The sequence below is a fragment of the Orbicella franksi genome, chromosome 3 (assembly GCF_964199315.1).
Source record: "Orbicella franksi chromosome 3, jaOrbFran1.1, whole genome shotgun sequence".
NCBI lineage: Eukaryota > Metazoa > Cnidaria > Anthozoa > Scleractinia > Merulinidae > Orbicella > Orbicella franksi.
Window position 1 is genome coordinate 17,431,563 of NC_138147.1, and position 24,495 is coordinate 17,456,057.

At 39.5% G+C, this 24,495-nt stretch overlaps 2 protein-coding genes across 2 annotated transcripts in view; both read right to left on the bottom strand.

Annotated features, from left to right (window-relative positions):
* LOC145481597 (transmembrane protein 135-like) overlaps positions 1 to 24,495 on the bottom strand; it is a 78,306-nt gene that overhangs the window by 10,894 nt on the left and 42,917 nt on the right. The window lies entirely within an intron of this gene.
* On the bottom strand, positions 340 to 20,729 carry LOC145481591 (uncharacterized). The gene is made up of 16 exons (XM_081460103.1): positions 20,338 to 20,729; positions 16,604 to 16,790; positions 15,372 to 15,470; positions 14,929 to 15,027; positions 13,672 to 13,770; positions 13,062 to 13,160; positions 12,677 to 12,775; positions 12,446 to 12,544; positions 11,519 to 11,608; positions 10,444 to 10,584; positions 9,750 to 9,929; positions 9,230 to 9,315; positions 3,931 to 4,663; positions 2,871 to 3,411; positions 1,985 to 2,235; positions 340 to 1,492 (listed from the first exon to the last, which is right to left on the bottom strand). Exons 2-16 carry the CDS (start codon positions 16,718 to 16,720, stop codon positions 1,349 to 1,351), a joined length of 2,877 nt encoding a protein of 958 aa, XP_081316229.1. The 5' UTR covers positions 16,721 to 16,790; positions 20,338 to 20,729; the 3' UTR covers positions 340 to 1,348.

A 24,495-nucleotide genomic window follows, 5' to 3' on the forward strand; every position in this document is an offset into this window, starting at 1 on the left:
GAGCAGGAGCTTAGTGGCTCATTCAGTACTCAGCCAGAATAAATTTGCTGACACCAGATCACTCAGTCAAGTTACCTATGCGTGGTTTTCTGGTGTTGTAATACGGTACTTGCTCCTTAGCAGGAAGATGCATTGAGAGTGACACAACAGTGACAATGACCATGGTTTGAACCCAGACCTCTCGATCCAGTTTACCCATGTACTGCTCGTTAAACCCTCTCTTTACGACGTTGCCGGGCTTAATTTTGAGGTTTATTTGAACTTGTTCTACTGGTCAGTGGTCATGTTCTGGGTTTACTTTTATTTAGTAATGCCTCATATATTTACACCCTACAGCACAGCCGAGTTGTCCTGAAGGGATATACTTGCGCTTATTAGCAATTAATGCAAGTGAGAGCCATCAACTTGTCAGAACTACGTATGTCAATTAGTCATAAAAGAAAGCAGTACAGGTCCTGGGTGAGGAAAGAAAAACAATTTTCGACTCCTTGTTAGCGATGGCCGAACTTTCATAGTGTTATAGCTGAATTTCTGATGTCATCGCAAAGGTCTCTGCAACAGCGTTGTTATGATCTCAAATAAAACAAATGAAACACTGCACTCTCTTTGCCATAGTTATCGGAAACACCTCTTCAGTGGAGACTTTATTTATCATACAAAAACCACTTTTATATTTTCTATATTTCTAATATACATTAAGATAAAAAAATATATATATAAAGTAGTATATTAAATATACTCTTAGAGATTTAACTTTCTGTGAATTTTTTCACAAAACTAGTTATTGTTCGACGTTTTTCAATATGTCGATAATAAATTGGACATAACGAAACAAAGTTTATGTTGCTCCGCCAACAAAATAGTTGAATTTTTACATCTTGACTATGTCGATATCAATTGCCATTTTTTCACAAATGCTAGAATTTGTATAAAGTTTTCCCCACACTTCTAAATGTGGCAACTGTTTTCCAAATCACATTAACAATACTATCAAATACTATAAAATATGGGAAAAAATAATTTGTAACTCTTCTTTCTTGTCGGCGAGCACGAAGCAACAGTTCCCCGACAAAACGTAACTTTGGCCTCGAGGTCTAGCTTCAGAGAATGAAATGAGCTTAAATAATTCCCGCCAAACGATTCGGATGTAAATCTTCGTAGAGACAATCCAATGGTCCACGTTGATTATCATCCAATCAAAACTCATTTTGTTGAACGCCAGTACGACGCCATCAGAAACACCATGTTGCTTAGCAACCTCACGAATCAAATTTCGCGGCTGGAAAAGGTATTGGCGCTGGCGTTTTCCCGCCAGACGGCCTGGCGCCGCGCTTATAAGCCACGCGCGTCATACAAAGCAGTCTTCACCGGCACGAGACATGAGCAGCATTTGCTCCAGTTCACAGATCCTGGCGTACAACACTCGCTGCTCCTCTTCTGCCTTGGCTCGCCACCACTTCTCCACCTCTTGGACTTGTCGCTGGTGTTGAACCTGGTAAGATGACATTTGATAATCATTAAAACGGAAAAAAAAAAAACTGACCTATTTCAACGACTGGAGAAGTGGGATTTATTTAGAAAGTCATTTTAACACCATCTGCCCTCTTTGGCAATCTAAAGGTGTTAATGTCATAATATGGACATTGAGGCCACGTCTACACTAAACCGAGTAAATTTGAAAATGTAGTTTGATCAGCCGTCCAGCCGCCGACCCAAGAGTCCAAAATGGTCTCCAAAGTGGAGAAAGTTTGAAAGCGTTGGCAACTTTCTGAAGTCACAAAGTCGAATTTAGCTCGGCTCCAGTGCCATGCAAATGCCTTACCATGCGTTTACGCGTTTCTGGCGCTCTCCCAACCCTCCCCTTCCACTTTTTTGTTATGGTCCATCCCTAAATCCCTTACTATGCCAACGTGCAGACAGTGAAAGACGTAACGAAGCCATTTCTTTTCAATTCAAATGCCCTAAACTCGGCCAAAACCTGTACCTGTGTGGCAGCATATGTGTCATTAATTTTAACATCATTTTCATCTTCTATAACTGGTTGAGCTTCAATCACTGTATCCAATCCCTCGTCGTCAATCGGGCGAGCTTCAATGATTGTACCGGAAGCACGAAGACCTTTGTCGTTAACAGGACGAGCCTCGATTACAGTGTCCAAAGACCCTGAGTCACTCACGCGAATGCCGGAAGTTGCTCTTGAAGAGCTTCCACTCGTTGTAAGCGAAGCGAGGTGAGCTGCAAATGAAAGGACAATTTCAAGTTAACTGGCATCATCTGAAAACAACGAGCGTATATCTAACTTGTTTTCGAGTAGTCTCTATTGTATGGCCCGAGAAGAAACCTTGCATATTTTAATGATTTCTTCTTGCGCGTAGAATCTAAGAAAAAGAAGGCGACTAAGAGAAGTCCATGAAAATGTTCGTCTTTCCAATCTTGTATCCACTAAGTCCAACCCCTCAACTATCCTCTCCATTTTTTTGAGTTGACTCCGCAGGACGTCGAGTCAAAGGTCCAGAGACTGAAACAATCACCAGGCTCTCACGATGAGTGAACAAAATTTGAACCAAAGTGACCAATGAAAACAAGGAAAGCAATCACGTGCTAACTAGTTTCAAACATACTTTTTTATTTTGCGTTGTGTGGGGGTAGGGGCGAAGGAGAATCTGAGATTTGTTATTTAAACATCTGTTCTTCGAAGCGTTTTACTAAAAAACTGTATCAGAAAAATTGACACTTGAAATACATTTGAAGAAGGGAATGTAAATTGCACATACTGAAGGATTGCCAGGCAAGTGAGGGTTTTTTCTACAGCGCGTGATAAGCGAAAAAACATCCTCACATCATTGCACTCTACATCACAAAATACTTACGGGACACTCCTCCGACTCTGTGTTCCATGACGTGGATGCAGTCTTCACAGGGGGCCCTCCCCAGGTGAGGGGAGCTCCTACTCCTCACATGCCGGCTCCTTCGCCCGGCGGAACAGTTCTTCCCTAGCTCAGGATTACACCTTTCTTGGTAATCCATAAAAGGAATGTTATAACCCGCTGAAATTTGTCCGAGTTTTAACTCTAGCTTACTCAATCCTCCTTTGATTAACCCGCGGATTTCCTCCTTAACGTTACCGCTGCTATCTTTAACGTTCTTGCTAACTGCGCCACTTTGTTCCTTGGCGGGGCCAGCCGCACAATCGAGCTCTTTATCCCGACTTTCTTTTTTTTCTTTTAATTGTCTTTCTTCCCACAGCTGTTCCTCGAGCTTCTTTTCTAGCCGCTGCAGTCTGTGTTCGAGTCTTCGACGCGCGGAATCGATTTCAGAAGTACACCTTTCTTGCCAGGCCTCCAGGCGGCTGAGTTGAGCCTGGCACGTGGTGCAATGAGTTTGGTTACACGGCGTGGGCCCAAAGTCCTCCTAGCAAGTGAAAATTAGTAACTAGTTATAAATCTTTACGTCACATCATCTTTTGGCTCTTCCAGAAAAAGGTCCTAATACAACACAACAAAACGGGTTTGAATTGAGCGAAAGTGAACATGATTTGACGGTGGTCTTATGTTGAAACTGAGGCAAAAGCACTTAGAAATGGCCGATAAGCTGGGGTGCTAAGTTATCTGTTAGATCACAGAGAAGCCGTGTTATCGGGGAACTAGTACGAAGCTAGTACGAGATGTTCGTTAAAATTCAACACTTTTTTACTGATTAGAACACAAAGCGGGTTTTAAACCAATAACAGCGCGTTTAGCATCTGGTTCATTCATAACTTTGTATGGTAAATGGTTTGTTTTATGTTGCTTTTCTAGTATTTCGCATGCGTGGTGGTGTATCAGCACCTAACTGGGCTCAGGGAGTCAAACCTATTGACTCTGTTTTATCAATTCAGTGCAGCGGCTGTTTAACATTAACAGGAATAACCTGTTTGACCTGTTTACTCACCTCTTGTTCCTCGGTTTTCCTTCTATGATTCTTGTCTCTCCTGGATCTGTCCTTATCCCTGTCCTTATCTCTGTGATCCCTCTCCCCGTCTTTATCTCTATGTTCCTTGTCTCGCTCTTTATCCTTATGGTGCTTCTTTTTCTTATGTTCCTTCTCTTCGTCCTTCCTATCCAAAGGCGTCTTGTCATATTCCGTTTCTTTATGATCTTTCGTCCGTCTGTGTTCGGATTTAGATCGTTGTTCTCTGTGTCTAGATTCCTTACTGTGAGATTTCTCTCGCGACTTTCTCCGCTTTTCCTGGCAAATAGTACAATCCGACTCACTTCCATCGTTCTCATCACGACGTGAAAGTTTCTTTCCTTTTTCCTTCTCTTTCCGCTTTTCCTTCTTTTCTATTTTTTCCTTGTCGTCCTCGCGATTTTTCTTACCTGTCCTTTCTTTCTTCTCTGTCTTTTCCTCGCTCTTTTCACTTCTCCTTTTCTCTTTTCTTTCCTTGGTTTCCTCCGTGTCTCCTTTTTCTTTCACCTCTTTGCCTACACGGTGAACTCCATTCCCCATCACCTCTCCGTAAGGAGGGTATTTGTCTTTGTGTTTTTTGCCACATACGCCGTTTTTCTTGTCGTCGATGTTCAAGTCTGTGTCACTGGCACTTCTGAACAACGAGAAAAAACCTTTGTCTTTTTTGCTTTTCTTGTGGGAAAGACTGGCCTCCAGATCATCTCTGCTTTGAGCGCTAAGGTAAAATAAGAACAGCGTTACAATAAAAACAACAGGCTTCAAGTACAGTAAACCCGCTTATAAGGACCTAAAATTTGGGCAAAAATTTCCCAGCTAAGCACCCTTCACATAAGAACCATTCTCGGCTAAAATCTCAATACAGGTTCTTATTTTCAAAATATAGACTAGTTTCAAATATATTTCAGTACATCACATGCGATACAAAAAAGGTAACAAAAACCAGCCAGAACGCTGGCAGTGTTATACGATCACTACAATGTACTGTGAATGATTCAATATAAAAGCCACACCCATGAGTAATAGTTGGGTGTTTTTTTAAACAAAACTTGAGAACCTGATTAAGAACCTAGGTAGCCTAATTTCACAGTAAACATCATTTATATAAGAACCTATGGAGGCTAACTTTAAAAAAAACCTAAGTTCTTATACGCGGGTTTTCATTGTATTTCTATGAGCGAGCAGAAGCAAAGGAAACATTAAACCGTCGATCGTGTAAGGGGTGGTCCGTAATGTGAAAACACACCGCCCAAGCTAAAAAGGTCTATTTGTTTAGTATTTCACAATGTAAACATCACGTTTATGTATTGAAAAGTACAAATAATAGCGAACAAGGAATAACGTTTGCATAAAATTTGAACGGATAAGATAATTCAAGGACAATTTACATGCAAAACAATGTGATGTTACATCTTCACAACGATAACTCCCTCCTCCAAGGAAGACGTTGTAACATCCAAACCGCTTCAAATATTTTCCACTCGAATGCTAGTAGTGTTGCCAATGACTACGACAAATGGGCATTAACCTTTAGGGAAAGTTTTAAAAATAATACACTTATCAGTCAAATTGGTAATGTGAATAAAAGAAGTTAAATGAACCAAAACGACAAACCATTAAATAAAGGGGGAAAAATGATTTTGTCCTTTATAAGATCAGTTGCCTTTGGATAGCTTTTCAAAGTCTTTAAAACATCTGAACTGAAACTAGTTTGAAATTAAAACCAAAATATCAATTTTTGTGAGACATAAGAGAAACAGATTGTGTACTGAATTGGTTTTAAACGCCCCTGTTAACCTCAAGGAAAATAATACTTAACACTGGAGCACAAGAGGGGAATTAAATCCGCCGGGCAAAACAATCAAGCAAAACATTACACGAAACTGGTTTGATCCAGATCGAACATTTTCGTCGAACATTTTACATGACTAACAATGTTTCATCGCTGGGCTCGGAAGAACGCATTCTAACTTTACCACAGGCTATATAGATTTGATTATTATTTTGTTATCGTCCTCTTGGCTTCCGGAAAATTTCCAACCAGTCACAAAACAAACAACCACACATACAATTTCTCAACGCGAGGCTTGAGAGTTTCAATTTCCAAAGCATACTTTTCGTACCGTGAAATACTTTTCGTTTATGAAATAACTTTTATAGATGAAGCTGATACTTCACAATAAAAATGACAAAAGAAAGATAAATATTTATTAGCATATATTTGCTATACTATCGTCAAAATCAGTTATTAATCATTTTCAAAGTCATTTTAATATTGTCGTTGCAAAGATAAAAGAAATTATATTAATTGCAAACGTATGATTCGCTGTTCGTTTCATTACGAATATGGAGATTCCGGGAATTAAGCAACTTGAGATCATACTACATCAGAAAAATTCGACATTTTCTGAACAAAGAAAGAAATAATCTTCTGATGTATTGAATAATATTCGTTTCTTTGTGTTATTAAATTAGTTTATTTAAAAGAATTTAATCAGAACACCCATCGAGATAGAGGTACCTTCAGTGTGTTCGGCGTCGCTGCTTTACGAGGCAGTAGAGAGTTCACCAAATATTTAGAAACTTTCTGTTGCCGTTTGCACATATCAGAGCAGCTGAAAGGTCTTCCCAGTTCTTGTGGAATAACACCAGTTGAAAGCAGTTCTAAATTCAATGAATCGGCCACAATAATTTCAAAGCCTGACGAAATTTTGCCTGGGGCTAGTATATTTCACATTGCTTGCTAAACGCCTTGAACACTCAAAATATTTTTTAAACGGTACTATTTTTCGCATCAAAAACCGCAATGTCAAATTTAACCTTCGGCAAAGACACAATAACAAAGTAACCACGAGTAGAACTGCCGTGACTTAACTTGAACCCATTTATAGGAATACGAACTGTTTCAAGCATGAATTGAAAAGATCAGATAAAATTAACATTTTCATAAAGCACGAAAACGTGACTTAATTTCTGATGTAAATTATCTCGCAGAGTCTCGCAAAGTTCCTGTCGTCCTCTCCTAATTCATTTTGTAATTAAGTACCTAAACCATCCCGCCAATCTACAGAAGAAAAGAAAACCTCTTGAAATGTTTTATTCTTGTTTTTTTTTTCAAAATAAACATGTCCATCGCCTGTTTGTCGCTCTCGTGAACGCAAAATACTGTGAAATTCTGTCGTGCCGTGCGTAATTATGCTATGTTTAGATAGTAAGCAGTCGATTTGAGAGTGAACAAATTCAATAACTTGTCCCATAGAATAGTAACTCAGTTAGTCTTCAAATCAGTTTGGCATGCTTATATGTTTACTAACGGTCCAGCCTATCAAAAATAACGAACCGTCGATACTGAAGACTGAGAAAAACGAAAATAGCCTGGTATATACGTAATAGTATTAAATTAGCGAAGATAAAGACCGAGTAAAGTTTTCCATCAAAACACGAGTTATGCCACAAAAGAGGATGAACTGTGCCTGAATGACCCCCCTAAAATGTTTATAACATCACCAAACAAACAACGAAATAAAAGCATCGAAGGGAATGTGACAACCTATTAAAAACAATACGGGCTTGCGAGCGAAAGATCGATTAAATACGAATCAAAAAAATTCGGAGGACAAAGTTAATGCTAAAAGGAAGTTTTCTGACGAACAAGTTTTCTTCTCACCTGCTAACCGTGCAATTCCATGGACTGGCTCCTCTTCTAGACATGTCGTAACCAAATTTTCACTTGAGAGAAATTATGTCGTCTATGTATAATTAAACAGAATCTGTGGCGCCTCGAGAAGATTGCGTTCGCGCGAGCAAATGGCGAGACAGCTCGCTCTGTACAAGTGTTTGCCGTGTGAATTCAAATGAGACCAATTCACAGTTCAGGGCACAATCACAATGCCCCGGACAAGGGACCACCCACAAAGCTCGAAGCAAACACACTTACAATGGCAGTGACGCGCGGCTCTTACTGAAAGCTAATAACATGGCTATAACCCTTGCTAACTCACACTGGCAATTCGCAGGATCGTGTTTACATTGTCAAAGTTTTTAACCCAGAGTTAAATTGATTAGGTCAGTTTGTTATTCTGGGTCTCAAGTGCATAACTTGCACACCAACAATTAACGAAGAGTGGTTGGCACATTTTTTTCGAGTTATTTCGATTCATTTAATTCAATACAAACCGCAAGGTTGTCAACTGCTTGTTAGAACCTACAATTAAGAAAGCCAAGGGGCTTTCAAAGGTTTTCAAGAGAAAAGCTCTTAAATTGACAGGAACTCGTAATGGAATTTGCATTTGAAAACAACAAAGGCGTGTGCTTTCAGACACGATTTAAGATCGTTTTCAATCGGAAATCATAAACGTAGCCTACGGAAGCCAGGAACGCTCAAACAATTAATCCTTTCAGTAGCTTTCAAAACAAACAGTTTAATTTATTGACGCCTTGAGATGGAAATGAAGGGGTGGTTTTCTTTCGTTGATGGTACCATTTTTTTTTCTTTATCGCCTTCTAATGAACACATTACTTTTCGTATCGCAAAAACTTGTGATCATACTTAAATAAGCTGAAAGCCGACCCCTCTGGCAAATTGCGGCTTCTTTCAAGATTCATCTTTCACGACTAGACAACTGTTTTCCAAACTTGCGGTTCACCTTTAATTTCCTGTTGGTTGTTCTTACGTTGAGTACGCTGGTCATCTTGTTAAAATAATCCACGTGAACACATTCTTAAAATGATTTTCCACGGCGAAAAATAGTCTATTCTTCGAGCATTTATTTAGATCGTCATGAAACAAGTCTCTTCACTGGAGAAATCAAGCATTCCCTTTTGGGTACGACAAAGATCTGGGAACGAGAATGATCTAGTTGATTATTACACGTGCGTTATTGGTTCTTTGATTGGCTGAGAAGTTTCGGAAACCAACAGAAAGTCGCCTGCCCATTGCACCTGCCCTTGTTGGCTTTTGATAGGCTAAGAAGTGCGGAAAACCAACAAAAAAAGATGTCAAAACGTTCGTGCCGCTGTTTGTCCTTTGATTGGCTGAGATAGTTTACAAATCAACAAAAAGTAGCACTGATAGAGCGGTTTTCATTTGAGTGCTTTGAGTTTTGATTGGTTTAATGGATTGTCTCTGTCCTTTGTGACTGGCCAGAGTAATAACTTTGGTTTTGATTTTACGACACTTTTGAAAATTACTCTAAGGTTCTCGCAGAGAGATCAAGAACTTTAGAACGTAACTTACATGGGCTCCACTGGGGGTTTTGAGGTCTGTATATCTTTCTCCCCTTACCTTTTCGCTTTTCTGTCGACCTTTTCAGGTGAATGCGATTTCTTTGTCTTCTGATGAAGGACTGGGTCAGAGCGGAATCTTTCTTCCTAAATACGTAAGGAAAACATTGAGAAAACTCATCTTTACAGACAAAAGTTGCTCTCCTCTAAAATATCAATGTAGTAAAGGCTTCGATATCATGTTTTACCCAAGCTATCAGTTACTACAATGTTAACAGCTTAAGCAGTTTAAGTTTTTCCCTGGGCATAATTTTAGCGCAAGCCTACAAGAGTTTGCAGAATTCATGACCAATCAGAGCGAAGATGTTCTATTGCCGGCCAATCACGAACAAGAAAGGAAATATTTGTAATTTGAGTTACGCGACCTTTCCCGCGCTTCGTGTTTTCCCGCCCTTAGCACCTATTACACGTTTCTCGACGCTTGACAACATTTTAACTTCGAGCACTGCATGATTGGCTTATATGCAGCAACAGTAGCAACAAAGCAAAGTATTGGAAAGACCAGATAGCAAGTGTCATACCTGCGATTTTATGGAGCTTTTTGATTGGCTCTTATGTGATTTTCTCATCGACGCGTTTCGTTTCTTGAGGTAATCTCGCTCTATTGAGCACATCTCGTCATATTTAATGGTCAGCACTTTAGGTTTGCGTTCTTCTTTCCTTCTCCTACTCCATACAAAGTCTCGTTTGTGTCCTTGTCTCTAAACCAGGCGAAAATGAAAAGTTATTTAAGTTGGTGCGAATGAGCTCCCTCGCTACAATCTCCTGTAAACATATAACTCTAGTAACTTTCTTATAAATCTTACAAAACGTACACTGTAAACACTACTGTGCAATTCATATAACAAAAAAAAATAATAATAATAACAAACTGGCTTAACATACACCTGGTTAACAGAGGGAATAATTCCCCCGAACAGGGCAAGACTTTGCAGGCCTAGTAGCACTACCAACATATGCCTGGTGCTTCTCGTGCAACAATACTGCATTGCAAGTTGAAAAGTTTTCTTTTGCATATTGCCAACCGTGTTGCTTGTAAACTGTGCAACAACACTGTGCTAGGTGTAGTAAAATGGCAAAGATATGACGGTCTCGGTGATTACCATCCACCACCAACTTGATTCCTAGTTTGCTTTTCTAGGAGAGAGTAATGCGAGTTCACCAGGCACTTCGTGATAAAAAAAGAGTGTAGGTAGCATTTGGTAGAGAGCTCACCTTGGAGTCTGGGTCGAGCGACACAGGTTTTGGTACCCACAGATGAGTAGCAGTAGTGGTGAGGGTAGAGTCTGTAGTTCCACTAAACAAACACGATACATCAGCACTGTGAGGCCTTCCTCTCTCTTTTCGACTGAACATCTGAGAAAGATTAAATTTTAAAAAAAAAACATGCATTTAATGTAGGGATGAACTTGAATGGACAAAAATGCTTGAGCTAGAAGAAATATTTTCATCCGTCACATTGATTGCAAATAATCTCTGATCGTTTTAGCTATTCACTCAACATGTTGTATATAAATGCTCTCTTTAGCCGGAACTTTAGCCATTTTCCGGAAAGTAATACCGTTTATAAATGACCCTACTTTGCGTCTTATGGAGATCATGAGCCGAGATGAAAAAAGTCAGGAAATAAACATTTCTTGAACTTGAATAGAATAAATCTTTGAAAGCGCTCAACCCTGAGAGGAGCAGTAATTATAATGGTCAATGGTAGCAAGACTTCAATTCATCGTTTTATTGCGACAACGCTGTTTCGTATGGTCAAAGGATGACCACACTCATCAGGCAATATCAACGAATGACCATTAAATTACAAGAACTGGCGCAACTGTTTTTGCATCTTATAGCTACTGATTTTTTTTTTTTTTTTTTTTTACCTGCCAACTGTTGCTATATCACATAGCAACCTTAGCTTTTAATTGCCAGTTCTTGTAATTTAACGGTCATTCGTTGATATTGCCCGATGAGTGCGGTCATTCTTTGTCAGTTTGTCCATACGAAACAGCGTTGTCGCAATGAAACGATGAATTGAAATCTTGCTACCATTGACCATTATAAATAAACATTCGATAAACGAGTGCACGGTGCGCAAACTCTTTAACATGTTATTAGAAGACGGCAACGAAATATTCTCGTTGACCTAGCTCTAAACTCCCTCGTAACAAATACGCAATTGCTGACATTCATTCATTAGCTGAGTTTGGCGCTCTTCGCACGCAAAAATTCTTTCAACACAGAGAGCTGGAAATCCAATATCACCGGGATTTTTTTTTAATGTCAAAGACGTGCTTACCTTGATTGTGTCACCTTTGGATGGGGCTAATAACTTGGCAATTTTTTTAAACCCATTTCGAACAGCCAACTCTCTAGCAGTATCACCCACCTTGGAAGCAAGCGACAAAACAAAATGAACGTTAAGCGATATGAACTAAATATATGAAGTGGAAAATATGAGAGAATAATAAGGATTAGTTTTTGGTGTGCCGCCATCTTGACCTCGTGGTGCGCGAAACCCGTTCACTGAAAAGCATGTAACACGCGATACCCGCAAGTGAAGTACATTAAACCTTGAGTAAGAACAGAAGATTTCAGATACGAAAGAGTCACTGTGTAAATTGTCATTTTAATTACGAGCCCTTTTGTAAGCACAAGGGATGCGGATTTACCGAGAAACATTTCTTGTAGGTAATTTTCTGTCAAACGGAGAAAGTAAGAGACAACTAACATGTAACAATTTAATTACCAAAGAATCCGAATATTTAAAGTGCTAAAAGACGGAAACTCTTATTTTTAATATGCTGTCATTCATCAGTGGACTGACTGTCAATCAAGCTAGGCCGTTTTAACCAATATGTTGGAACTTACAGGCATTTGAGGAAATGAATTATCTATTCATTTTAAAGACAGTTGACGTCTTTGTCAGTCAATTTTTGGGTTGCACTGTCACTTTTCAAGCATGAAGGCTTGTGAAAATAATTTCCTCAATAAAAATGACAAGAAACTTCAACGGAATGGCCCATTTCCGAGTTGCCCCAAGCCTCTCCATCAAAGCGAGGCCTGATGCACAACCATTCATATGAAAATGAGTTTAATTTGAAAGGATGAGCACCAAGACTCGCTTTGAAAAAGAGGTAAAAGAAAATTCCGAAATGGCCTAGTCCCAAATAAATTTCCATTACACACTCATAAGACTCAGTCCAATAACAAGGAAACTGCTTACATTATTTTTCACAGTAGCGATACATCCTGCCTTTAGTAACATCTCAGTGAGTTTTTCGTGTCCCATACTGGCAGCGATGTGTAGGGGGGTGTTGCCATCCTGAAGGAAAAACAACCATTGTCAATAAGTAACATCTTTGATGAAAACTGCATAGTCACTATTCACCAAGTTTTCGAAGACAGCATTGAAAGAATGATGCCAGATATAATCTGTCGAGTATTTTTAACTTACATTATTTTGCTCAGAAATGTTGATCTTTGTTTCCATAAGCATGTTACAAACTTCAGTGTGACCATAGCGTACTGCGATGTGCAGGGGGGTGTCACCATACTGTTGAGAAAAGTTATGGTCTTAATCGTATGAATCAAAGGTCTCTAGATTTTGTCTTCTTAAAGCAAAGATACTCAATTTTGCATGATCTTGCATTGTCTTGTCATATTTAAGAATTGGTTCATGCTAAGCACATAGGTCTATCAAGAGAATGAGAGGAGCATAAGAACTGCTCTCAGCCTAACTGAGAGAAACTCTCCCTAGATTTTCAAGTGCACTCCACCTCTCCAACTGGCTGTGTTATAAATGGTAATTGTTTGTTTCATAACATAAGGAAAATACTTACATTATTTTTTACTAATGGATTAGAACCTCCATCTAACAAAACTTGCAATGTTGTACAGTGACAGTTTTGTGTAGCAAGATGAAGGCTTGTGTACCCAGTCTGAAACAGAGAGGAAAATAATCAACTTATTGCTTAGCAAAGATGGTAAACGTAAACGAGCCAAGTGGCCCATCAGGCTGGCGTTTATCCTGGTTGCTGTAGCATAAAGTGAGTAGGAGTATTTCTACTCCTCCAGGATGGGATGCTAGTCCGTCGCATGGTTACCCCCCATTAAATTCGCCAGTACCCATTTATACACCTAGGTGGAGAGAGGCACAGTGAAAGTAAAATGTCTTGCCCAAAAACACAACACAATTTCCCCAGCCAGGACTCCAACCCAGACCGCTCGATCCAGGGTCAAGTGCACTAGCTATGAGGCCACTGTGCCTTCCCTTAAGCAACGATGACCAAGTAATAATTATTGTTAAGGATGCAAACTTCTCAGGAGCATTATGTTCCAAGCTGGTACAGAGCTCAGTAAATAGAAACACAGAAACTGTTTCAGTTTTCAAAATATCACATAGCTATTTTCTTCATAATATCCACATTAATTTGAAAATTCCTCACTTACCCTATTATGAACATTTACATTACATTTTGCTGCCACAAGGAGCTCAACACATTTACTGTAACCATTCCAGGCAGCCTCATGCAGAGCTGTGTTCCCATTCTAAAGAATAATCAATCCATCAATTTGCAAAACCAAAGAATCATTGTATAATAACTTTTCCTTTCCATACCCACCCCTTACAAGGTCATGATTGGACCATACCACCAAGGAGAGTAGGGGATCTTGGCAAAAGCCAAAATTTTTAAAGGAAAGTATGGAGCTAAAGTGGAATTTTCAGAGCTGTGGGGGAAGGGAGATCAAGATGTGTCCTTAGTGGGAGTATATGGATATCTGTTTGAAAACAAACTTTAAAAGCATACATGTGTATTAAAGTGCCCCAATGATCAAATTCTTGACATCCATTTTTTTGACATTTTCATACACAATAATTTTATTGTGTACAAAAATGTAAAAAAATGGATGCGAGAATTTGATCGTAGGGGCACTTTAAACCAGTTGATTAGATAAGAGAACTCCTAAGATGTTCTCCAGTCACATTCTATATCACAAATTTAATTATCTAGAAGAGTTTAAATGCATATGAGAGAAATTATCTTATTTGCTTGATCGAATCTACATGAGATCATCATATGGAAATTACAAAAAGAAATGGATATTGTTTTTTTTCTTTACTGCGTTTTACTTTTAGCCATCTGAAAACGTAAAATTTCACCTCTGGTTGGGTCAGAAACCACACAGTGTTAAGACCTGAGACTAGTCAGGCTGTGACATCAAAACAAGAATGTAGGACTACATAACTTTCATAAATGTAAACAATTTTGAACCAAAATTGGAATTACACTTGATTGCCTAATTCCTCGTATATTTTGCTCACTTTTTTGTTCCCATTTGTTTGGTTCAAAAATGTTCCCTCATTATTTATGCTAGACTTATCACAATGATGATCCAGTGGTAATAGTGCCTATGCATAGCTCCCCCAAAGTGGGCAGCAAACTAGCCCTTTGCATGCATTCCATGCCTATGATGTCAACCAACACCACTTAACAGGATACCATGTCGTGATGACCCATAGAGATGAACCACAAGTAACTTGATCAATGTTCAGCAGTGATACGGAGCGAAATGGTTCTAGATGTGACTTTGCCACTTATCAGGTGAAAAACCTAACACATAAATCTTTGAGGTCAAGGATCCTGGAAGAGCCTCGAAAGATTTTCGCTCAGGGATAAAAACTACCAACTACATAAATGTGTTTACCTCATCTGTCTCATCAACAGAGCAGCCAGCCTCTAATAAAGTGTGAACAATGCCTGCATGGCCATGAATTATAGCACGATGAAGAGCTGTCACTCCATTCTGCCACAAATAGCATTTATTTCAAATGTTATTTCAAACTACTACACAGTGCTTCAATCAAAATTATTTATCACTGAGGTGTTTGTACATGTCCTTTTGCTCCTGAACAACATCCTTACCTGGGGCCAACGCCATAACTTTTCTTGCTATAATTATATTGTATCAGGTTGTTAATTTTTTTATTCTGTACTGTGAGGCATTTTTTATTCTCTCTGAGCGAGTTCAGTGGTTTCTTGATACTCTAAGCAATCAAGAGAATTTTATCTGTTTGAAGAAGTCAATCTGATGTAATCACATGACTGCAGAGCAAAGTTCAGATTGAATCATTTAAAGGTGCCGCATACCTCATCTGTGATGTCCAAGTCAGCTCCCGCTTCTATCAGAGCTCTCACAGCTAATAACTGACCTTTGTGAGCTGCAAAGTGGAGAGCTGTTTTGCCATTCTGAAAACAAAAATGAAATTGATATCAGCCAACTGCATGATCCAAAGTACTGTAAAATTCAGACAGAAGAGAGACCCAACCAAGGAGGGGCCCTGGCAATGAGGAACACTGTACCTTATTGAAAGTCATGATTTGGTACCATAATTACCGGTAAGTGTGTCCCATGAAAAGTTAATCTGTTCCAATTAAGATGGACCGGGAAATCAGTAGGTCTTATGGCGTGTGTGAGTTTTCTCTATTGATGGGGTGCTAGCCCCCTGCAGGCAACCTCACCACAATGGTGCCAGGTTGCCCTTACAGTTCAGCCATCAACCATTTATACTCCTGGGTGGAGAGAGTACTGTGAGGGTTTTTTGCCAAAGAACACATCATAACAGCCCTCGCTACCAATAATCTAACTCACACTGCATAATCCAGAATTCAACATGCTTAGCCTTTAGCCCACCATGCCTCCTTGACCCACCCCCCAAATTATAAAAGGAATAGATGCCTATATTTGATGCATCACCATAAATGTGTGAAAGAAAAGAAACAATGCGTGAAACCAGTTTATCCCCCTTACCACCCTCTGTAAGGTACATGTTCATGGATAACCCATCGCTGTAGATTAACAACAGGGAACAAAACTAAGAAATCAATGTCACCTCAACTATTCTTGTAGGAGGCACAGTCGTCCAACGTTTGGTATGATAGCCGTTGGATTAAGCAGTCAAGGCTCGAGCCATAGCCAGGGTCATTGTGTTGTTTTCTTGAGCAAGACACTACTCTCACCACCCTCTCTCAACCCACGTGTATAAATGGGCACCAACAAACTCAATGCTGCAGGTAACCCTGCTATGGAGTAGTTAGCACCCCAAACAGGGAGGGCCTGGGTACTGGGCAAATTGACCGGCTGTGAGGATGATTTTGCCCGCCTGGTTTGACCATCTAGAGGAAAGTTTTTTTTAAGAAGGTTCAGTTCAAAAAGTTTTGCCCACCTGTGAAAACCAGTTACCTTCCTGCTGAAAACATTAATGAAAACCCTGATGTGCCTAATCAAACTACAGTGTATGCTAGTATACTACAGAAACCAGACAGATAAGCACCAGCCTGATGTCCCACTAAGCTCAAACACAGACTTGGCATCTACCTACCTTATCTATTCTTGAGTTGACATCGACGCCCAGGGCAACAAGCCGAGAGATTTCTGAGATTTTATTGAGTTTGACAGCAATTAGAAGCTGATCACCCACATTACTCTTTTTGAACATTCGCCTCAAGGTCCTTCAGTGTTGCCCAGTGATTTAGCACAGCACAATTTTAGAGGATTCTGTTCTCCACCTATTTGATATTTTTAATTCAAAAAACAAAATGAGTACATTTAAAGTACTTTATAATATATAAACTTTAATGAGGAAGCCTACGTAACAAAGTGGTTTACAGAAATGTCCTCTATTAAGATTAAACAAAAGCAAATCTAGGAAAAATGAGCTGGATTTTATTTGGATTTCAGAGTTAAATTGGGCAAATAATTTCCAAATCAGCCAAGTCTGGAAAGCAACTTACAATGATTTGAAATTAATACAAGCGTGATTACTTTCTGAATTGTCCTATACAGGTCCAATTACTAAAGCTTATTGGATAGCTGTGGCTGGAAGCCCACATGATCATTCACCAGCCATCATGTGATCATAAATCAGGGACAGATTTAGGTTCCAGTTCTCAAGTTACAACATTTTGGGAGCATGCCCCATTGATTCTACAATCCCAAGATATCAGCCACCTCCCTCCCCCCTTGATAAATCCTAGATCTGCCTCTGCAAATAGGCACAGAGAGAATCAATCAGGATGATGAATTTTTACTCTATGTAGTAATTATAATTCATTGATTTACCAGCTGATTTACTGAGGTCATACAAAACATCATTCCCATCCCCTTCCCCTTTGCGAACTTCTCTGATTGGTTGAGAATACAAAACAAAATATGAATACGAATACCAGAGCTGTACTCTAGAAGCACCCGGGGGCCACAGGTGGCTAACATTCCCTTTGGACGAGTGGAAAAACTTTCTTTTTCATATAAGCTTAAGTGCTGGGGACCCAGGATTTCATGGTTGAGAAACTTTGGGTTCCTCGTAAAATGCTGACCAAAAGAATTGCAGCCTCTAGGGACAAGAGTGGTATAAAATCAAAATTATTCACACAACTGCTTAAAATATGAGAGAGGAAAAATTTGCAGGTGAGAGAGACCATTGCAATCTATGTTCTATCAAAAGTAAAAAAATTGAGTTGAGTTACTGGAAACAAATTTAAATTTCATTAGTGCACACATTTTTCATTATATTTAATAAATTGTATAAATTGGCTCTACTCATAGACTCAGTCTTCTTTGCTCCACTTTTATAAAAATTGTATTTATTATGTATCGTTTATATCAAACATAATATAAAAATATATTAATGAGCTTTATAAAATAGCAAATGTTTAATGTAAACTGTCAATTTTTTAGGCATGTACTAAAACCCAGACGGTGGATTCTGGACGATAGACGATAGACGATGGACGATGGACAATATCTCTGACATTTATTTCTCTCAGTCATTGATTTCTCTCGGACATTCATTTCTCTCATTTCTCTAAGACATACTCATAGCTTTCAACAAGGAAAGCTACAGCTATTTTTGGCGAAGCCGGACAAAGATAAATATGACACCCGTGTTAACAAGCAGCATAACTTGCAACAGTAAATCAAACAGCCGGGCCCGGCGTAATAATACAAAATGCAAGTAACTAACATGCTCACGGAATATTTCAATCTTTGTTCCTGCAGAGCTAATCTTTGGAGAGCTTAAAACATATCTTGCAATACAAATGAGCCATGAAAACTAGCACGTGGCAAAAAACAGAGGTGTCAAACGCTACAAATTACACGCGGATAACAGCAGAAACCACACAGACCTATGACCTCTCTAACGGCTCTACTCTGGTGAAATGTCCTCCTAAAAACAGGATTATTGCTTAGCGAAATATTCAAAGATCCCCCTATCGTACCATACAAAAGGGGCAGATCCTCAAAGATATACTAGTTCGAGCAAAACTCTCAAAGCGGCTATTACACGTGGATAGGAGTTGTGTAGGCCTGTCACCCCATTGTTATCATTATACATGTACTTTATCCGAGAGAAATAAATGAATGTATGACTTTGCGTGACAAAAAATCCGCGATCAGAAGTTCGTGATAATTTGTCCATTCCTTAAGAGTTAGATTTTTGCTGGGGAAGGGGGACGGCATGAATTTTTGCTGTTCAATATTTCAAAACTCCATGGTGACATCGCGTGACAAAAGCAAAAGATTGTGTGGAAAATTTGTACATGTATATGTACTTTGGCTGAGAGAAATAATTGAATGCGTGACATTGTGTGACGAAAAATCTGCGATCAGAACTTCGTGATAATTTGTCCAGTCCAAGTAAATTATATTTTTGCTCGGGGGAGGGGAGGGGGGAGGGCACGAATATTCGCTGTTCAATAGTTTAACATCGCGTGACAAGATTGTGTGACAATTTGAATGACAAATAAATGAATGTCAGAGATATTGTCCATCGTCCATCGTCCATCGTCCATCGTCCATCGTCCATCGTCCATCGTCCATCGTCCATCGTCCATCGTCCATCATCCATCGTCTATCGTCCAGAATCCACCGTCTGGGTTTTAGCACATGCCAATTTTTTATAAGTCTGTAGCAGGATCACGGTTTATAATCTTTATCAGGTATAAACTCACTGTAATTGGCATTTGTATTTTTAACTACTTCAAGTGTCAATTTTCACGCCACCATGTGCTGTTGAATAGCACACTAACTACATCATCCAATTATGAACACCGACCATTACCAATATTGCCACGGTCCAAGATGCGGTAAAAATACGGTGAAAGGATAATTTCAGTAGATAAAAAGCACAGGAGTTCTTTCTTTCTGACGAACAAATATGCCATTAATTCCTGCAATAGATCCTATTTCACGCGCGAACGTAAATCTACTTTGATCTAATCTTGTATCTGAAAGGCACGCGGTTAAAAAAAACGTGTTCAAGTCACACTTTTCGCTTGTGTCACCAAACGCTAAAGAACGTTACTAAAGCTGAAGAGAAGCAGTAAGAAAAAACAACCGCAAAGATCATCAAATGAATCTAAGCCTTGCTATTTCTAAATGACAGTCTGAGTGGGTAAAATCTAGTGTTATTATTGTACGTAATTGATCACTTTCCGTTAAAAGGTCTCGCGACAATGGACATCCCTATTATACCATTAACGGACGTGTAAAATTTTAACCACATGACAATATTACGGCAACAAGAAGTCTAAATGTTGTCGTTTCTAATAGTTCCAAGCTTATTCGGTGTTTCTAGAGGGAAAAAACCCTATACGTTTACCCAAACAGGTCTGCTTTCAGTCAAAACTGAAAGGCCTCTGAGAACCCCTTGAACCAGGATTTAATAAAAGCGAGACAATCGTTTTAAAACCTTACTTCTCGAATAATCCATACATTCATCACTGTTCATGAAATAAACAGCAAACTTAGATTAACCATTGTACGGCTCTACTTTTTACGACGTTTGTACTCCTTAGAAATGACTTCGAGAGATCAACTTGCTAAGAATTCAACTTGATCGAACGTACTGTAAACACTGTAAATAATCTGGTTTCGTTTGAAGTTTGACTTCGCGATCTCCTTTTTGGCACAATATATTTGGCCGTCAAACAACATTTCCTACCACGGAGTCATAAAACCACAATAACTTCCTGTAGATTTTATAGCTATAGATATCAGAATGACTGTTTAGAATATAAGCTTAGCATACAGTGACAAGCGCGCAGTTGTACTCACCACGCATGGAGAGAGAATCTACCGCGTCCTGCGATGACTACGGTATTTCCACACAGCTCAGACTAATTTCTGTTCTTCTATATCGTTCAACAGTGATTTGTAAGGAGGAACAGCTCCTTCAAGTTTCTTTCAAAACACGGCAAGCAGACAATTAATCAATTTGTCAAATACAATGGCCACTGACCACAAGATCACCCCCACTGTGAGAGAACAAACAAGCGGAAACCACCGCCATGCACGGCATTCGCGACCTGTCACGAAATCAACGTCTTGTAATGTGACGGAAATAATGTGTCACATGATGCTTTCATTCTTGTCACACAACACTTGGTGTCACTACTAGGATATGTAGGAACCTGATCTTCTCTCACAGCTACCGGGACTGGTACTGGAAAAAAAATGCAGCAGTTTTCAAACAATATTATGGGGTCTCGAGAATTTCATTTCTATATACCACTGGGAAGACGTTTGAACAAATATAACTTAGCCTGTGTACATTTTTTTGAGTGGAGGGGGCGGATGCACACAGGCTATTAAATATTACTTGACCTCAAAATAATTTCGTTGTAGCCTGACACCAACCAAGTACACTATTTACCACATACTGTGTGTGAGAAACCCTTGTAAATTTGTTTAAAAATATATTTTGTAAGTTTTTCGGAACTCTGTTTTCTGGGTCAAATTAGCGCAGTACATATTTTTGTGTAAGTACGCCTCTAGTGATCAGGTTGACGTAGGAGAGACTCGTTCTGGATAGACACCTGATCAACACGCTATTTCCTGGTAAACGTGCACTCTCGTCGTTACAACTAGGAGCCCTCCGTTTCGCCGACCACGTGACTAAGGGTGCGTTCCCTTGGGGTGATCTGGATCAGGATCAATGATCCAAGATCACTCAGATCATGATGTATCAAAGGAACCGATGAATGCACCCTGGTCTTGGATTCATCGGTTCCTTTGATGTACCCCTGATGATCCGGGGTGATCTTGGATCACTGATCCTGATCCAGATCACCCCAAAGGAACGTACGCTAAAATAAGCCGAAGCTCTGGCCTGGGGCCGCGGTGCAGATCACTTGTGTACGCAAGGCGGACCTGTGTTTCATTGCTTGGGCAAATTACACGCGCGAACTTACCAAAAACTGCGAAATACGAGCGTCTATTGTATATTCTATTGGTCGTACATCCTTGTTACTGCAAAGTTCCCGACGCATCCCGCGATTAAATCATAAAACATCGTACAAAAGTACGTTTGGCTTTAAGCGGGGTGGAATGTAAACGTAAACACTAACCTCTCAAATATAAAAGGGTCAAGTAGTTCTAATTCAATTATTTTCCGAATGGGATAACATTTAATTCAAGAACAAGATCCAATTTGGAAAATAAATACACTTCAAAGTTCCAAAACCCGCCAAATTGGATTCACTCCAATTTCGAAGTCTGGTTTTGTCGCTTTTCGACTTTTCAGTGTGAACTAATCGATGACGAACCTAATGGCCAGTTCCATGTTCCCTCTCAGCTTCTCAGTTCTTCTTCTTGCTGTGAGCAAAAAGTGATTTGACTCCTCGAGCTTTCAATTGAGCCCTGCCATGTCTTCGTGTTGTCTTGGTATTGTATTCTTCGCATACGATACCGTTGATTCTTGCAGTAATCTTTTCAACGATCACGGGCGCATGCGGCTATTCACCTGCGAATCGTTGGAAGAACGCGACATGTTACCCAGAGGGCACCAGTTGTGGACTAGCATCCCATTCAGTTCTTCTGTTGGTCATTTGTGTCGTCTACAGATATTTTAACTCGCTTCGCAGGTTTGACGTGCATGACTGTTCCTTTCCTTGCTCTTTAGAATTTTGAAGAAATATACTGACCATAGGGCGTCGTTACTTTCAAAATTAGCAGCATTTGGGGCTCGCCACTTTCGGGGGCTCATTATCTTTCGGGAGCAAAAAAAACGTTTTATAAAGTTGGCAGGACTGAGCTATTTACACGAAATAAAAGACAGAAATTCGTAAAAGCAGTTCTTAAAAATAGGAGATGGAATTCTTCGTTCCAGTTCAAATTTATGTGGCTACCACATGGGTGGGCTGTTCATGTCTAGACCGTGTTGTCAGTGGTCGGCAAGAAAGCTGACGCACTACTGCCGTTAGTCTGCTGTATCAATATCTCTATGCTATGGACGAGTTTTCAATTTTACTTATAACAAAAGTTATTTTTAATACGCTCCTGTTGAAAATGATACAGATGCTGCAATTTTGATTTGAGGAAAAGTTCCTGTTAGTACCTACATTCTTGTTATTTGATGAAAATTCTATCGGTTTTGTTCTAACACGGCGCAATATAAATCGATGAAGCACGAATTGACATTTCACAATTGCAACGCTTGGTGGCGTAAGCGATACCTGTCCTTCTTCTCGAGTGCCTTAATTAGGTATAAGGACTGTGATTGGTTGAAAACAGCGCGCGCGCTTTTTGCCTTTTGTTTATGTCACAATTGTCAGTTTGTCAGAAAACAAGAGAAACGCGCCTGATTCGGCGCATTGTTTTAACACTAAAAATGGGAATAGTTTGGAGCTCATACATGTCGAAGAGAAAGGAAAAAGCCGAATGCAAAAGGTGAGAGCATTTTTGATAATTTTTTCCTTTGTATAAAAACTCGGAATCTCAAAAGAAAAGTTTGACTAGCATTTAAGATAGTATTTCGAAGCGCTTGGATAATTTTATGCTTTGGAAGCCAAAGAAATGACTGCTTTGTCATTTGGCACCATTGTAAGGATCTTTTTCCAAGAAATCATCTTTTTCCTTCTTCTGTTGTTCTTAATCAGCTTCTTTGTACATCTACATGTGTGGTTGTAAAAAATATATATTTAGATTTTCCTTTTGAGAGATGGAACTTTTTCAACAGAAAGTTGAGAAAACGGTTAGAGGAAGCAGCGGAATACATTGATCTTCTACAGGAACAACGACATCTTGTGAGAGAGTGAGTCACCAGTAATGGCTTCCCCATGGGGTTGTCTTGCACTGTACTTTATTGTTGTATAAGAAAGTATAGTAGTGTTCCGTTTATAGGGCAGAAAATATTCGCAAAACAAGAACTCTTTTTGCCTAACAGGAGCTGTTATCAATCAATCAAGCAATCAATATATTTAACGTGGTCGGTACGCTAAGCTAAAAAGCTAGTTTACAGGTACGCCACGAAAAAATAAACAGAAAAAAGAAATTATAAGAGCCTTTTGAAGGTATATAAATTTTCCCACTTCTATAGTATATAAGTGGTTTCCCACTTCTATAGCTTCTGCCTGTGGATGAAATACTTGTCCAACGCGACCAAATAATCTTCACCAATTTCATTAGATTGTCCTCAGTATAACAACCAGTTCCCGAGTACTCATTTACACTCCTGTTCTGAGGGATGTGAAAACCTACATCCCGTCGTTCGCAGTTCGAGGCGCAATCACCTCGTTCTATCACCGTAGCACATTAAAGCGCAAAACTATTGATACCGATGGATCTGTTTTTTCCAAGTATAATTTTTACACGAAGGGAAGCAAAGTGTGTTAAGATTTTTTCAGGTCGTAATAAAAAGAGTAAAGCAAACGAAAGAGAAAGAGATTTGCGCGAGTTGAAAACAGCTTTTTGTGAATCCCACTGGAGCGAGTTCATTTATTCAGAGTTTTATTTTATTTATTTATCTTTTTTTAACTGCTTTAGTTGAACGATCATCGAAGAGCTCATGTTCTTTCGCTCTTATACACCACGGTTCAGATACAGCTGTTTGAAGAAAAGTTGTCCTGCAGACACAGTTTGCCGTTGTTTGATTGAAGTTCGCGGCGCTTCGTCGCGAAGGAAAGTCAAACCACGAATATGCGTGATCATAAGTTCTCCTTTTACAGCGCCAAACACAGTGAACGTCTTTCAAAAGCAATCTTTTTCTGGCGCGCGGCGCGCGAACATTACCATGGAGGACGAAAAGGCGTATAAGCCGCATGGGCTGTCCACGTGGGTAAAATCCGCGTCACATGATTGGCTATTTCTAGACTCTCCTGGGATTTCCAAAACCGAGAGTGATTTAAAAATAACTTGAGATGGATTACACCGCGAATAAGGGGCATTAATTGTCTTACCCTTCATGCTCGCTTGATTTCACACAGTCATCCAACT

Bases quoted from the DNA above. Each gene is read 5' to 3' on its own strand.
- LOC145481591 (XM_081460103.1), bottom strand. From the start codon at position 16,720: ATGTTCAAAAAGAGTAATGTGGGTGATCAGCTTCTAATTGCTGTCAAA. The intron at 4,664-9,229 runs GTAAGGGGAGAA...ATTTTACCTTAG, and splicing joins GTCGACAGAAAAGCGAAAAG to CGCTCAAAGCAGAGATGATC. The intron at 3,412-3,930 runs GTGAGTAAACAG...TTCACTTGCTAG, and splicing joins GGAAAACCGAGGAACAAGAG to GAGGACTTTGGGCCCACGCC.